Source organism: Dromiciops gliroides, chromosome 3 (genome assembly GCF_019393635.1).
Source record: "Dromiciops gliroides isolate mDroGli1 chromosome 3, mDroGli1.pri, whole genome shotgun sequence".
In the NCBI taxonomy this organism is placed as follows: domain Eukaryota; kingdom Metazoa; phylum Chordata; class Mammalia; order Microbiotheria; family Microbiotheriidae; genus Dromiciops; species Dromiciops gliroides.
Window position 1 is genome coordinate 466,995,111 of NC_057863.1, and position 17,788 is coordinate 467,012,898.

General features: G+C 39.8%; 1 protein-coding gene across 1 annotated transcript in view; it reads right to left on the reverse strand.

Annotated features, from left to right (window-relative positions):
- FMNL2 (formin like 2) overlaps positions 1 to 17,252 on the reverse strand; it is a 384,795-nt gene extending 367,543 nt beyond the window's left edge. The window contains 1 exon segment of the mRNA XM_043995692.1: positions 16,979 to 17,252. Within this exon segment, the coding sequence (XP_043851627.1) occupies positions 16,979 to 17,095 (117 nt within the window). The 5' untranslated portion in view covers positions 17,096 to 17,252.
- Between the last annotated feature and the right edge of the window lie 536 nt (positions 17,253 to 17,788).

The following is a 17,788-nucleotide window of genomic DNA, read 5'->3' on the forward strand; positions in this document are numbered from 1 at the left end:
TTTACTAATACCTAGTATGCTTTAATAAATGCTTAATGCCGAAAGACTAGTGCTAAAGCTTCTAATTTAAGGTGATCACACATTTGGATTTTATACAACACACTATAACATAATTCATCAAGACCCACAGAAAGTATACAGGGGCATGATTCAAATGTGTATGAATTAGAGCCATTCCCCAAATAATAAATGATCAGTGAATATGAATAGGCACTTCTCAGAGGAAAAAAAAAACCCAAGCCATCAATAGCCATATGCAAAAATGCTCCAAATCACCAATAATTGGAGAAATATAAAATAATACAACTCTTAAGGTTCCACCTCACATCCATTAGATTGTCCAATTTGACTAAAATGTGAAAGTGACAAATGTTAAAGGGGCTGTGGGAAAACAGGTATATTAATAATCAAGTGACCATGAGCTTAAAAACATTTCCTTCTCTAAAATGGCCCCTTGGTAGTTACATTTCATGCCCCACTGTATGCTATCATTAAGAAAACAGTCACCCTTCTACCAGTAGACAGAATAGGATAGCTGTTTCATTCTTAGATATAGACTATAAAATATGCATAAGATGTATGGAATAAAACCTGCAAGTGGATTCTATTTATATGGCTCTTTAACACTGACATATTAAAAAATGTTCAACTATAGGCAAATGTGGCAAGAACAGTAATCACTCAGTATAATTCTTTTATATCATTTTTATTATTCCCTTGACATCCTTCACATGTAAAGCTGATTCAATTCAATTTAACAAGCTTTTATTACATGCCTAATAGATTCAGGCATCATGACGGGTGCTAGGAATACAAAGACAAAAAACAGGGACCTACCCTCAAGGAACATACATTCTCCAGGATTGGGAGAAGGGGAGAAAAAGTGAAATAAAAGGTACATAAATAAGTAAATACAATTATGTCCATGAAACAAATAACATCATTTCATTAATGCCTGAGGGGAATCAGGAAAGGTCTCTTTCGGAAAATGATGTTTGTGGTAAGCTTTGAATGGAGCTGGGGGTTCCAATAGCAAGATGAGAAGGGAGAACATTCTATGCATAGAGAACAGTCTATTCAAAGGCCCAGAGAAAGACATGGAATGTCACATGCAAGGAACAATGTTTAGGCCTGTTCTGCTAGAATGAATGCAGTGTGGCCTCAAAGTTACTATATGAAAATTAGCCTCACACAGACACAGAAAATCATTTTGGAGTTTAGTAGAAATCTAATTTGGGTAGCTAAGGTGGCACAGTGACTAGAGCCCAGGACCTGGAGTGAAGACCTAAATTCAAATCAAAGACCTCAGACACTTACTAGCTGCGTAACCCTGTCAAGTCACTTAAACCTATTTGCCTCAGTTTCTTCATCTGTAAAATGAGCTGGAGAAGGAAAAGACAAACCACTCTGATATCTTTGCCAAGAAAACCCCAAATTGGGTCACAAAGAATTGGATATGACTGAGAAACAAGTGAACAACAATCTCTCCTTTTGCAGAACATAAAGTTATTAATGGCCTTGCACTAAGTTTCATTAGCAACAACAGATATACACAGAAGACATGAGCTTTGCCCTCATGGGGTTTATCATTGTTCCTATCCTGAAATTGTATCACCATTATACCCTTTCCAAGAAAATTGAAGGGGGAAAAAACATTCTTAAAGTAAGCTTCATAGCAGCAAGTCACAGGAGTGAAGAACATTCCTATTATCTAGCACATGCCTTAAGCACTGCCTGTGGGTTTCAAACAGATCAAAAACTGGCATGCCAAAACACTACAAAAAAGATGGGGGTAAAGTAACCCCAGGAGGAAATCTATATATTCAGTTTTCTAATCCTAGGAGTCAGGAAAATTTCTGGACCTGAAACCATGAAAACCTAAAATAAATAATTCTTTTGAAAAATCTATTTGAATGCTAACCCAGTGGCAGAAATGCTACTGCATAAAGCCAATTCCTAGGAATGACTTTATAATGTGCTCCTGGAGACAGATTATTAAAATGAATTGCATTAAGGCCAAAAAAAAGAAAAAAAGGGCAGGTCCTGCATATGCTGGTACCTTTGTACAAATCATAACAGGAACTATCAGATGAGCCAATGAAGAGGTAAAACTATAAGGCAAACATTTATTGAGTACCTACTATGTTCAAGGCAGGTGCTACAGATACACAGTGATAAAAATGAAAACCAGTCCCTGTCTTTAAGGGGCTTATGTTCAAGTCAGGTATAGAACAGTCCTTTTTATCAAGGGGAGCATCCTAGATATGAAGTCAAGAAGAACTAGGTTTAAATCTTGCTGGATATTTACTAGCTCTGGGAGTCACATCACTCAAATTGAGTTTTTTTATCTCTAGAATTAAAATAATGTTACCTATAACTTATCCCATTCTGTTTTTATAATACTCAAATGAGTAATTATCATTATAATACAAGAAACTTTTGGAAGGGAGAAAGTGCTTTTAAAAAAACTGATGAGATCAAGAAAGGCTTAGAGGAAGAGATGGTCCATCAACTGAACCTTGAAAGAGGCTAAGGATTTTAACTAGGTGGAGGTGATGAGAGAGTATATTCTATGCATGGGAAACAGGTAAGGAAAAGGTCGAGAGATGGAATTTTGTGTTGAAGAAAGAGCAACTAGATCCAGTCAAAATATAGAAGCAGGGTATAGGTCTTTAAGGCAGAATCACATGAGCAGAGCAGCAAAATATAACACAGTGAAACATGTGGAACCATTTGGTATTTCAGGATTCTAAGGCCTGACTCAGGTTTAAGAAGCACCACCTTAATTAAGCCTTTCCTAGCAGAAAGTGATAGTTCCCTCCTCTGAACTTTAAATACTTCTTGTAATGTCTTACCTATTTAGCATTTGTGATTCTCATTTTTCTACTGTTTCACAGTTAACTTAAATTCCTTAAGGTCAGGCTCATATTTTTTTTTTGCTAGATATTGTATAAGCATAGGTGCAGGTGTGTAGACAGATATAGATAGACACATATCTATGTATGTGTGTATACATATACATACTTTTTTTGTATTCAGTAAATGTGCATTCAATAAGTGTCTGTTGAAGGAACATACCTGCTAAATACACTGAGCACAAAATTTCAATGACATTTCTGTTAACTCAGACGATGGACACAGGGCTAAGACTTTATCAATGTCTCATGCCAAACAAACCAGAAAACTGCTTAGAAGGAAGAATTTTTTTCCCTTTATGAAAGTCTTCCTTAGTACATTACCCACTTGTTTTACCGCATTACAACACAGCCTACCAATCTGGCAAAGCTACAAAACCACTGATGTTTTTTGGCCCTTCCAGTTTCCCTCTTCCTCTCTTTCTCCAAATTCACTGGTCTTCCGGTAAGTGACAATGAAGCAAGACCTCCAGTTCACTGTAACTGAACTATCACTCTAACACAAAGTTTCATTTCAAAACAATGACATATTATTCCTGTCTAGCAACAAGCAGCCCAATGGTGAATGAGGTTGTTTTTTACATCCATCTTAGGGGCATTCCTGCTACTCTTCTAGGTGTAACTTTTAAAATCTAATTTGACACTAGGCATATAAGGGCCTGGTACTTGCTTGGCTATATACTAGGTAAACTAAATGAATAGAAAGAAACATAAGACTGAATCCTTGCCCACAAAGGATTTATAATCTCTAGATGGTCAAATTAAGACACATGTGTGGAAATAAAACATATGAAGCATAATGTGACTAATTAATTGAGAACTACACAGAACCAAACACGTTACTTTATAATCACTGTTCATACTTAGGCTACAAATTATAAGTACCATCATTGTGATATAATGCATGGTGATTATGATACAAACAACATGACTTACAGTTGATACAGAGGGGGAAATCCCTATGATGATCAGGGAATGTGTCTGCTATCCATAAGCATAAGTCTCATGACATCCATAAACAGGGATTTGAACTAGACCATGAAAGATGGCTTTAAGTTCAATCAGCAGAAAGCAAGAGATTCAGTACTCCAGGCAAAAGATCTGGTGCTAGCAAAAGGGCTGGAAAAGGGACATCTTGTATTCATTTTGTGTATATTCTGTACATACTAATATATGCAAGTCATTTTCCTCATTATATATAATACAAGTTTCTTGAGGGCAGGGACTTTTTCACTTTTGCCTTTATGTTCTGAGAGTTAAATGCTAGTTGGCTGATTGAAGTAGACGATAAGGCTGAAAAGGTAAATGATAGCCAAGGAGAATCTCCAAAAATGATAGTAGCCCAATCAAAGATTTCTAAAATATACAGAATATTAGAACTAAAATATGATTTCAAAAGTCTAATCCATTGGGTTCACATAACAGATGAGAAAAAAAGACCCAGAGAAGTGGCAACTTTGTGGCCAACTCCCTCAGATCTCCAACTCTTCTAACTCTATAATGTTTCAACTACGCCCTGCTGGCTAGAACCCAGATTCCTGTGTCCAAGTATGAGTACTAGGGGAGGAAGAGAGAAAGAGCTAACGGAGTTGAGAGACTTATTTATTCCACAAACATTTATTAGACACCGATTGTATGCAGAGTACAAAATTAGGCACTAGAAATTAGTCTGGAGGGAAATAACAGCAATTATTTCCAACTGTGGTGGTGACAGGCAAATGATCTTCAGAGAAAGAAGAGGTAGCAAAATGATGCATAAAGGAAAGGGGTATGATAAATACTGGCACACTCAAATTGTTCTAAAATTATACTGAATTCCAGCCAAGCACTAAAAAGGTATATAAACTATTCATTGTCTTAGTGTATATAATCCTCTTAGCTGGGTTAATGAATTTGTACTGAAAATCTAACAATATGGTACATAAAGAAGTTGCTTCTGATGACCTAGTATACAACTTAGCAAAAGCTTAGAGAAATAAATAGTTAAACATGTCCAGTAAGTTGATTTTCAATAGTGGTATAAGTGGAAGTAATAGGAAGACAATGAGCAATGGAAAATAGAGTTTGGATGTTAGTATTTTGAAATAGTGAGGGTTAGTTGGGTTTGGAAGTCTCCCAATAGAAGGGATGTAAACCTTATTGCTTGGATCATTTAGAAAAGGAGCATTAAGAACAATCCCGTGGCAATTTTCCCCCCTCTTATGATGTGAATTCAAGTTATTTATGAAGAGGATCAAAGAGAAAGGGCTAAGTCTAATTCCACAAAAGTATAAGAAAATATAAATAGAATTTCTTTTCTAGAGTGATCTTTAAAAATTCTCCAACTTCTACAATACAAACTGTGGTATCATTTTGAGTATGATTAAAAACTAAAGATTATTCAATAATAATTAATTCACTCATTTTAAATGTGGATTAGGGCAAGATAATAATGGCTGATATTTATGAAATGCTTTAAGGCTTTCAAATCACTTTATATATATGTTATCTGATTTGATCCTCAAAGCAATAATGCATAGTAGGCATGAAAGGTTGAATGATTTGCCAAGAATCACAAAGCTGCTAACAAGCGTCTAAGGCAGCTTTCAAACTCAGATCTTCCCAACTATCTAGATGCTGCCTAAATACAAACCAATGCAAAAAAAAAAATTAAATAAATCCAGATATTTTTCCTACTTTTAAAGCTGGAGAAGATAAATGGATGATGAGAACTACTTTTTTTTTTACTTTTCCCAACCAAATAAAGTTTGTTTAGAAAGAATTATAAGAATTATAAGACTCAAAAAATTTAGTGTGTATATAAAAATGTATGAGGGCACCTAGTGGATAGAGCACTGGGCCTGGAGGCAGGTAGATTCATGTTCCTTAGTTCAAATCTGACACCTGACACTAGTTGTATGACCCTGGGCAAGTCACTTAACCCTGTTTTGCTTCAGCTTCCTCATCTAGAAAATGAGCTGGAGAAGGAAATGGCAAACTACTCCAAGTATCCTTGTCAAGAAACTCCCAAACAGAGTCACAAAGAGTCAGACAAAAAAAAAAAAGAGCCATACAACTGAAAAAAATGACTGAACGACAATAGAATATATAGAATTTAGAATTTCTAAGATAATCTGAGACAACTAAATGACTCCTCACATACCCAAAGCTTGGCTAGTTTCAGTTGAAGCTGGTTTCAGAAAGAATCTTTTGGTCAGAATCACAGAATTTCAGAATGGGAAAGGATCTCAATGACCATATATAGTGCAAGCCATATCTGAAAAAAAGTGACTGGCAAACAGTCATCCAGGCTTAGCTTGAAGAGCTCCAATAAGGGCAAACGTGCCACCTTCTAAAGCAGCCATTTCTCTTCTGGATAGCTCTACTAGTTTGAAAGTTACTCCTTACTTGGTTTCAAGATGCCCAGATTAATCCAGTTTTCAAACAAAGGCCCTCATGGTGGAATTCAGGTGTGCTGGGCTTCTTTATACATGAAAATGGATCTTACAATTCTACTAATCAAAAATCCTGAGGATAAAGGTGATCCAGAGTCAGTTAAGACCTTCTGTTTTTACTATCGAAAGGAGAGTTTCTCTTGAACATATCCGAAGCCAATCCAGATTTGCACTTGGTTGTCTGCAACCCCTCCCTTCCCATATGTAGAATAAAGGGTTGAAGTAGATCATTGCAAAGTTCCTGTTACATTTAGCTCTAAATTAATGACAGTCTTCCTATTACTTAGAAATAAACTAATTTTAAAAAAAGAAACCAATTCAAGACAAATCTTAATTGGGCAAACTGTATATAACCTGTAAGAGTGCTGCTTGAGTACAAGTCTAATCCTGCTGCCTACATTTAATTTTTCCAACTGATATTAGTTCCCATAATGCTTCATTTTCTGATGCCCCAAAGCTGAATGAGATCACTGTCCATGGATGGCAGAGACCTCCCATAATTCTCTCTGCTTATAAAGGTAGTCATGTACACTCTCTTACTCATCCTCCTGTGCCACCCACCTCCTTTTCCCTATTCCCCACAAAAATGAATCTATAATCTATCAATATAAAAATTTTTCCACTCTTGTTCCACACCTTTTACCAAATGGCCAATTACAGAAGGCCTTCTTTTATCATACAGCCAAGCACCAGCATTCAAGGATTTACTGAAATCCCTAAATGGAAATAAGCCTGTGATTTTCTCTCCCTCTACATTTCTGCCAAGCATACACACACTTCCTACAATGCCCAAACCACTAAAGATGATGAATTATAGAAACGGATATTTGCCAACATATCATACTAGCTAATGAGAGCTGACTAATGAGGCGATGTGGTGTAGTGGAAAGACACTAGGCTGGAAGTCAAGAGACCTGCATTCTACACATCGAGCTGTATGACTAACTAGCTAGATAACCTTGAGCAAATCACCTCTTCTCTCTGGGTTTATCTGTAGAATGAAGGTTTGGGATTGTCATTTCAAAGGTTCCTTCCAGCTTTAACATTTTATAATTCAATAGGTCCATGGGAACAAAGAAAAAACATCCAATTTTTGACTTGTTCTACTTATGTTTCTTTCCCTAAAGATAATAATTTCTCTAAGTATGAATATTTGTCTATATTACATGTCCCTAGTAAAAACAAAATTGTTTGCGGTTCACAAGTATACTTCAATTTCACAGGCCTTATATTTCAAACTAAGAAAGCAGGCTCAAATATTGTCAAGTCTCAGATCACGCAAAAGGACTGAATAAAAAACAACAAATAATTAGCCTTGGAAATAGGAATAAATGCCAAAGCATAATTAATTCATTTGTTACTTTTTTCCCCCTGCTGTGGTCAGGAGGCCAGCACTCAGTCTTTAGCCATAATACAAAGAACTTTTATTAGATGTTTGTATTACTTCTGTCCACTTTAGACTGAAAGTGGAGGAAAGACCAAGTCCAATTGGCTTTGCATGGAAGCAAGCATGGCACCATATGTAGTGGTCCTTTTGTCCTACTTGAAAAAGAGTCCTTTCCATAGTTAATTCTTAGGCTCACGGAATATTTGTTCTGATGAGAATTTTAAAGATCTTCTAGACCAAACTCCTTATTTTTCAAAAAGAAAACCGAGTTCCACGGAACTTAAGTGACTTACTGAGTCACACATATGGATGAGCACTTGGCATTTTGTAGCAGGAAAAAAAAAAAAACAGTGAACAGAGAACTAAGGTTTTTGGGTTCTGCTCCTGGCTCTGCTTCTAACTAGCTGGGTGACCAACCTAACAAGGAGATCATTTAATCTCTCTGGGCTTCAGTTTCTTTATCTGTAAAATGAAAGTGCTGCACTAAATGGCCTCTAAGGTCTCTTTCAGTTCTAATATTCTGTGATTTTTTTGAAGGGTAAGGGAGACTATCTTTAATTTCTCTTTCAATTTTCTAATTTGCTTTAATATCTTAACTGAGTGCTCAATTCTTTTCCCTACAATCATTCAACTTTTCACTCTGGTTCAAAGATTTTGTACAGCTCTTTAAAAAGTCATTCCTAGGGGCAGCTAGGTGGCACAGTGGATAGAGCACCAGCCCTGGATTCAGGAGGACCTGAGTTCAAATCTGGCTTCAGACCCTCGACACTTACTAGCTGTGTGACCCTGGGCAAGTCACTTAACCCCAATTGCCTCACCCCCCAAAAAAAGTCATTCCTCCTGTGCATCTCTTTCATTATCTTATTTTATATAATAAGTAACCCATAGTCTAGATGGAGTTTGATTAAGATGCGGGCCCCCCCCCAGAGAGAGAGAGAGAGAGAGAGAGAGAGAGAGAGAGAGGGAAGGAAGGAAGGAAGGAAGGAAGGAAGGAAGGAAGGAAGGAAGGAAGGAAGGAAGGAAGGAAGGAAGGAAGGAAGGAAGGAAGGAAGGAAGGAAGGAAGGAAGGAGTCAGGCTTCAGAATTACACACCTCGTCCCATGGAGAAGTTGTTCAGAATCTTAGTTATTTCAAGCAGCAACTGCCATACCTGAGTACCTCAACACAAGGCATGAGGCCAAAAATGTGAATAATGTGATAGCTTCTCCAAAGCCAAAAACTTAAGATAAACCAAGCCATTGGCACCATCTACTGCACAAAAGCAAACTGAGTAAGATTACCCCAAGAGATAAATTGGTTCTAAACACCACTGCTTCCAAAAGCCAACAGCCAGAGGTATCTATATGTATAGTGTAAAGGAAGAAAGAGATAGGAACTAATACAGTTTTATCCTCAAACCCTAGCAATGCTCCTTTCAAGGTCATAATTATTACAAGGATAAAGTGGTCCCCTTAACCCAGCTGAACACAAAGCTTTTATAATTCAAACAGGAGTAGATAGGCTTTGGATACTTGTAAAACAAAAGTCATTCAAATCAGGTACAACACTACTGAGGAACACAGTAGATCTGATTAGGGAAAACACATTCAGAATTTCCACAAAAGCAGATAAAGTTTGCCACAATGGTGGCCACCCAGGAGCCCAAACACCATGGTCCAAGTTTCTTTTCACACTCCTTAAAAAAAAAAAAAAGTTCAGAACAATATTTGGCTTTACCAAGTTATATTCCAAACAGGAACAAACATGAAATCTCACACCCCAAGGATTCAGGGTCATTTCAGAATACATTTATGGGCCAGTGGTCATGGGGGGACATAAGTCAATGGCAGTTCATTAGGCAACTCTCCAACCAACCAGCTCCTTCCAGATAACATTTTCAAACCATGCTATCAGTGGGAAAGAGCACAGTGTTTGGTTAAGTATTTTGACAAAAGGAGAGGACCACCCTGAATTAGGAGCAGACACACATTTTAAACAGCAGGGAAGGGGGAGTAACAAAGAAAGGTGTCTCAGTACTAGAGTTTGAAAGGATGGAGGTATATGTTTGACTTATAAGACTGCCCCAGCAAGGTATTAAGTGACTCTTTACAGAAGATGAGAATCTAAAGCTTGTGGACATACTCATCCATGATGCAAAAAGCCAAAAATTTCCCAATATCTATTAGAGGAAAAGACTTGGCAGGGGAACCTATTTGAACAAAAGGTTCCTATGTTTGTTTAATTAATGACCTAAAAGGCTTTCCTCATATAACCACATAGTTTTTTCATTCACACCCTTACTCCTAAAGTCTTCTTTCTCTTCATGATGAGCCATTTTCTACTTGGAAACTCAGAGATGATCAACTAAGCTTCCCATTTTTGCTGTCATATTTACTATCTCAGCATTACTTATTCAATCTGAAAATCAGGAAGATCTCCAACTATAGACAACTTCATCTTTTTTCTGGGAGGATCATGTATTCCTCAAAATCAAGTGACTGAGGGAGAAGGGGGTTTTCTGTTAGTCATTTGTTTTAAGTTGATCCTGTGGCTTTTCCCTCCCTCCCCTTTAACCAACAGCCCTTAAATCATAAGATGGCATCAAAGATACCCTCCAACTCTCAGATTTCATACCACCAGACCTTCAAGGTAGCTCCCACTTTATCTGGAATATAAATGGGAATATAGAATTGGAATAAAAGAATTGGAATATGAAAGGGTCCAGTCTGCCACCTCATGTCAGAATCACTTCTTTAGCATGCCCCCTTCAACTAAATGCTCAATTCCTTCCCCTATAATTATTCACCATTTCTCTCTGGTTCCAAAATTTTATGAGGATTTTTAAAGTCATTCTTTCTCTGCATTCTCTCATCACTTTATTTTAAATTAGTATATCATGTTCTAGATGAAAGTGGACTGAAAAATGTGCATCCATCATATTGATGTGGAGCTCCCTACTTTGAAGGGAATTATGTTTTAGGGTTACAAAGTTCACTTGTTTTTGTTTTTGTTTTTTTTTTTGTGGGGCAATGGGGGTTAAGTGACTTGCCCAGGGTCACACAGCTAGTAAGTGTCAAGTGTCTGAGGCCGGATTTGAACTCAGGTACTCCTGAATCCAGGGCCGGTGCTTTAACCACTGCGCCATCTAGCTGCCCCTAAAGTTCACTTGTTACCAAGTTCTTCATCACATTTAGTTAAAAGTAACTTCCCATATTGGCCTTAATTCTATCTTAAGGAACAAATGTTTTAAGACTATTATTTACTCCACAGGCTAACATTTCAAATATTTGGAAAAAGTTAATGAATAAAAACTTCCTTATATTTTAAATAGTGTTTTTATATGCTTCAAAATGTTCTCATAATTATTAAAAACTCACAGCAATTCTAGGAGTAAGCACAAGTATTAACAGTACTTTTTTAGTCCATATCTATAAATTCATCAGTGAGGGGAGTCGGGGGGATGTCTCAGCCTGCAGCACGACAAGCTGTAACTTACAGCATTAGAGAGTTTTCCAGGACAGTAACTTGTCCATGGTCACACAGCTAGTATGTCAGATGTAGGACCTGAACCCAGGGTTTCCTTACTCCAAAGGCAGCCCTCTCTATGTACTATGACCAAGAATGGTGATTTCCTTCTCTAGCCCATCAATCTTTTTTAAAATTTGAGCCTCATTTGGATGACCCTTTACCTATATTAGTAGTTAATTTATACTAAGTTCCTTCAAATCTGTGCCAAAATGCCTCTCACAGCCCTATTTACTGTTGAAACTGAGGCCCAGAGAGATCGTGATTTGCCAAAGGTTCCATTAAATTAATAGCAGATATGGAATGAGAAGTCAAGTTTCTTGATTCTTGCAGAGATACTGACCTCTCTTCCCTTTCCTAAAGTTGTATAAAAACCTTCAATCACTTTCTTCTACTGGAAGATAGTTATTGGGTCTTCTCTATACCTATCCTATATTTGCAAAAAGGTCACTGTTTTAGGGATATTATAGTAATTATAATAACTCAGTTTAATAGGTGTTTGTTAAGAACCTGCTATGTGAAAGGCACAATGTTAGATGTTATGGGGAATACAGAGGTAAATAAGACACAATACCTGCACTCAAGAAGCTGATGATGTTGATGACAACTAACATTTATGTATCACTTTAAGGCTTACAAAGTACTTTATACATAATCTCATTTGATCTAAGGTGAAGAAAGGGAGAAAAGACAAATAATTTTAACACAAAGAAGAATATGATAAGTGTCATAGGAGAGGGAAAGTTACAATCTGTTATTTCAGAGAAGATCGAGATTGCCTTCAGTTAGGCATGGATGAGGGAGTGCTCCCTGGAAGATGTAGCATTTTATCAGTCTTAAAAGACAGGTAGGAAAAATAATAAATGGATCTCATCTCAAAGGCTTTCAGATAATACCTGATAATCCCTAACTTATACTTATATCTCCAAGGATAAGATGGCTCTGCTTGACACGATCTACAAGGACCAAAATTGGGTGAAGTGAGATGCTCTTCCAGGGTATTCCTTCCAACAAATCAGCAAGTATAAGCTGATGGTTCAATGAGCCCCTGCCAATCCATCTGCTAAACAGACTTCATGGCAGTTGCTTTCCTTGGAAGGTGTTGAAAGGAAGTAATTTCAGAGAAGAAAATTTAACAAATGTTAGAACTTGACCTTCCCTGTTCCTTTCATAAGTAATCAGTATTTGGAGTTTAGGTGTCTGAATGACAAAGCCCAATGACTGGAAACTTCATGCCATTCATTTAAAAGATTCAGCCCAGAAAGGGCAGGGAAGTTTTCCAAATGAGGTACTTCAACTCTGTCGTTGCAGGATAACCTCCAGACTAGGATACTGTACCCATTCCCTACTGAAAGTTGCCAATGAAATTAGAGACCACAGAAAGAACTCATGATGTCCACTAAGCCCTAAGGTAAAAAGTCCAAAGGCATTTATTTTAGGTAACCAACAAAACCAACTTTTAAAAAACCCTTAATCATCCTGGATACAGTTCTAACAAGCTGGAGCAACTAAAGACTATGTGTCCTAGTCTTAACATCCTGAACCCTAAGTTTCCCAAAGGACAAATCACAGGCTTCCTCCAAGGTGTCTCTTCTTTAACAACCTGAGCTTGACAACCTCAATTTACTATTAGTGGGTTAAGTACAAAAACTAAAAAGGGAGCCTGGTAAATTTAATTGAAAGCAAAAGCAGTTCTCATTATCCAACATTAGAAAGCCAATTTCCTAAGCTATCTAGTAGCTCTTAACCTTTTAGATCTGCTTGCAGGAGCTGCTTTAGTCTTACTCTCTTTAGCTGCTCTATCATTTCTATGTTACAGGAATGGAGAAACGAATAAAAATGATCCTTCCTTCTGAAACTCAGAAAGGACAAATATTGGGGGATGGCTCTTTCTGGGCAAAGGCCTTGAAGAATGTATTGAGTCTAGTCCAGATACACTGAGCAGGGGCAGCTAGGTGGTGCAGTGGATAAAGCACCAGCCCTGGATTCAGGAGGACCTGAATTCAAATCTGACCTCAGACACTTGACACTTACTAGCTGTGTGACCCTGGGCAAGTCACTTAACCTTCATTGCCCCCCAAAAAACAAAACAAAAACAGATACACTGAACAGACAAAGTGACAACAGTGCCCAGGCTTAGGGAAAAGTGTCTGTCTTTTCAGTCATACTAACATCCTTAAATAGGTGTTACAGCCTCCTTGAAAATACAAACTAGGGGCTATCCCATCACAGCACTGCAATAAAGATATATTTGATGCCTAACAATAATAATAGCTAACATTTATATAATGCACTTTACAAAGATTATCTCATTTGATCCTCACAATAACCCTGTGATGTAAATGATAGTCTTATTTACATTTTACAGATGACTGTAAAGTCAGGCCATCATAAAAAATCATACATGGTCTTTTTTTTTTAACTGGGGATGCTGGAGATCATGAATACTACTATATTTAGTTCTAAATCCCACCTACTTAAAATAAAGTTGAGGAGAATTGACCGAGAATGGTGATTTCCTTCTCTAGCCCATCAATCTTTTTTAAAATTTGAGCCTCATTTGGATGACCCTTTACCTATATTAGTAGTTAATTTATACTAAGTTCCTTCAAATCTGGCCTTTCCATAAAAATTCACTAACCTTAATTCAAGAGTACACTCTTCACTCCACTTCCCCTTCAACCCATACCAACCAATTCAAAACAGAATGATTCAGTTACACACAATCATAATATCATTCCATCTGGAAGACTTGTGGGAGGCTCATTCATTAGTTAGGTTTCATTCTCCCTTATGATTTCACAACACTGACTGCATCTAACCAGAAATACTTTGTCATCTTATTTTTTATTCTCCCTTCCCCAGGGCTGCAAACAATCCAAAACCCAGAGTGGGGAAAAGGAACTCTTTCCATGGCAGGACAGCCTCAAATGTTGACGTTGACTTCATGTTACAAAGGTACACATTTCTGAACAGTATTACTAGCTTGTTTTCTGCACCACAGGTTTTTGTGAGCTTTATTAGACATTAGACATGGATGCTAATAAAGTTATGTTGATATGCCAATATAATCCCTTGACGGTCTCTGTATGAATCTTCTACCCAAGACTTTGTCCTTCCAACTTGGTGTCAAAGATTAAAATAATCTGACAGAGCTATTCTCAAACATTTGTCTTTGCAAAATATACAGGGTCATACATTGAAACTTCAGAAAAATACGGGGAGGAAAACTGTCATACTTGGGACCTCCCTGGGTGCCTAGAGAGCTCTAAATGTTGCATCCTCTTGTGCTATTTTCTCAGAAAGCAGTCTGCCAAGTTTTCTAAGACCACTAAGCAGGACTCCAGTGGTCCAAGAATATCCCCAATGAGAGGCCCCACAAACCAAGACTTCCCTAAGTTTTGTCTCTCCTAAGAAGAGGTCAGATTGAATGTATTTTACTTTTAGAGGCTAAGAATTTTGTAAACAACTAAGAAAGGAAATGTATCCAGCAACTGTGCATGACACATTGTACAGTAAAAGTAGCCACAGCAACAACCACTGCCTCAAGGCACTCTGAACATGAAAACATCAATGGTCACATGAGGAATGTGTGACTGCTTGAGATACCATTAACAAAAACCCACCACCCTAATCACTGGTCATCCATTTCTTAAAGATTAATCCATGCCATATGTTATTAATCAACAGAAATGCTGAAGGCTCTTTTAAAAAAAAACTGTCCAGATGAGCCAAACTTAATTAAATTGTTATTATTATGGCTGCTACATCACTGGTTTGCCTGTGTCACTGCCCCTTCTACCACAAGCATCCATACCCCCCGCCACACACACACACACACACACACACACACACACACAAACCCACAGTGGGAATGGGCAGACTACATAAGACCAGGAGGTGAGATAGGGACCACATGTTTGTTAGGAAGAAGGTTTTGTACAGAGAACATGCTTCTCTCCAGAAAGGCAGGTCAAGAATGTGTCCAGACTGCCCAGAGAGGTAATTAGGCCTATGCTGTTTCCCATCTTATACAACTGTGGCCAGCAGCTGCAGGAGATCACAGAAGGTACAAGGCAAGACAGAGTCAATGCAGTGTATCTTTCTCACTGCCTCACTAGTTTCTAGGTGGTGTAAAACAGCGTTTCTCCTGGGTGGCTGTGTATGCAGGACAGAGGAAAGCCATAGTTCAGAATGTTGATCTCTATAGCAAATGACTCCCTTTTAAAGGCCTATGCAAAGAGAATAGAATGTCACAGACAACAAAGTCCATGGCATAGCAATCCCACACCCCAGAAAATGCAGTTTTATCTCCAGAGCCTTCCCTCAGAGGTCTTTCTTCAAAGCACACACCTTAAACAATTGTGAAGAAGAAAGACAGAAGGCAATCCATAATTTGCCTGTAGCCAAGTTTTTCCTCAAAACCTAGCCTCTCTGTCCCTTATAGATTTCCAAATAAGTAAGAAGGCAGAAGCCAAAATAGAGCACCTAGGGATGAAATGAAAAAGAAGCTATTAAACCCTGCTTGTACCTTCTTCCCTCCACAGCTGCTCCCCAAGGGAAAAGTTGACATAACATGTTCACTCTAAGCCTACAGCAGAACATGGTGAGAAACTTTGGTTCCAATAAGCTAAAGAGAAGGAAAGGCTTTTGCCAAAGAAAGGAAAGATTGCAAGATGCTGGACAGCTGAAGAAAAGAGTTGGGAAGGAGAGGAGTTGAAAAGGAACTATGGGAGAGGGAGGGGACATACTGCTTAAAGAGTTAAGACAGAGGGTAACCTGAAGCAGCTCTCCTCAAACCTACTCATTTTTTGGTACCCTCAAGATCACACAAAGCCATTCAAAGCAAATCGGCTCCCTGATCACTTATTCCTTCTTTCCGATCAGTCACTCCTAACTTTCAGAGGGGCTATGCTCTTAAGGCTTGTCCTTTTCATTTTCCACTTGGCAAACGAGATGCAAACCACTCTTCCTCCGAGATGAGGAGGAACGAGCGGCAGGGGGCTTGGCCACAGCTGCGGAAAGGCCGAGACGGAATAACTTTGCTTCTCCCGGGTGGCCCCCATCCGCGCTTCCACAGCCACATGGGCCGCATCTTCCCCACTACAAAGCCAGCTAGAGTCCAGCGGGCCTGGGCGGGGACCCCATCGGTCAGCGCAAAGTGGCTGGAGGTACAAACGGAGGCATTTGCGGGTGTTGTCTGGGCTTTGCGGGTGTTTAAAAAGAAAAAGAGCTCCAGAGGACAACAGCCCCCCTCCTCCGTATGCCAGGGGGCCCCTCTCCGCCTTCCTTTCTCTCTTACACACACACATATCCCCCCCACCCCCCCACCCCCGCCGCACGATCCGCAAGCTGCCTCCTTTTCTCCAGACAATGGGGGAAAGAGAGGCTCGCAGAAGCAAGTCCAGGCGCTCGGCTCCTTCAGTGGAAAGCGACCGGGACTAAGAAGCCCAGGCAGTGCCACCCTGACCCATCCTTAGGGAGCCTCAGTCCGTGGAGATAGATGAGTCTAGGGGCGGGGAAGGAGGACTAGGGGAGAGGTGGTAAAAGATCGGGGAAGGTGGAAGGCAGGGAACCTCCCACTGGCTCCCCTCCATTCACCCCTCCAAAAAAAATCTTCAAGGAAAAAGGAGAAAAGAAAGGGGCAGTACCGAAGGCGAAGAGGAAAGGGCTCTGCTTCACCATAAGGTAAATGGGCATTGTTAAGTGTACAACATATCCGGCCAGTTCTTACTTACCAAGACCACCGCAAATCTCTCCTCCAGTTCACCTGGCTCGGGCATTGGCAGCTTCAAAGGCATGTTGTGCGCCCTGAAATCAGTCTGCTGAGAATCCATGCTCCCTGCATTCCCCATGGTGAGCCGCTTTTCGAAGCCGGGGGGGATTTCTCCTCCAGCCCCCCTTCTCGTCCGTGGATGAGATCAGAAATGCACCGCACAAGCCCTCTCTTGGCTCTCTCGCCTTCTCCCTCTCTCTCTACCCGTTATCCCCCCCCTTCTCCGCACCTCCCTATCCTACCTCCTCCGTCGCCCACCCGTAGCCCCCCTCCTGCTTCAAGCCCCCCTTCCACCCGCCCGAGAGGAGAGAAGCGAATGTGCTGGTCGAAGAGCGAGGTCTCCCTCTAGCAGCGCTCAAAGTGGAGCCTGCCTCCTTCCACCTTCATGCTTTCGCCTGCGGTTCTCCCTCCTCCCGTGCACAACCCGGACCTCTTTTCTTCGGGAGGTATAGTTAAGGCGCCTGGATCCTCTCGGCATGGTGCACCATGCTCCACGCCCAAGCCCTGCTAGCAAACCGCGGGAGCAGACACACGCATGGCCCCGGGCGCGCGTGGTCCTCCTGTTCTTTCACACACCCTCCCCACCTACGCTGACCCCTGCTAATTAGTCCCCGGGCTTCGGTTGCTGCTGCCGCCGTTGACACATTCACATCCGAACCCCCCAATCCGAAGATACCACAAAGATCCGCGAGTGAGTGGGAAATCAGACAAATGCAGCAGCAGCAGCACCACTCTCCCAGCACAATGCCCCTTTTCTCCAAGTCTCCGCCCC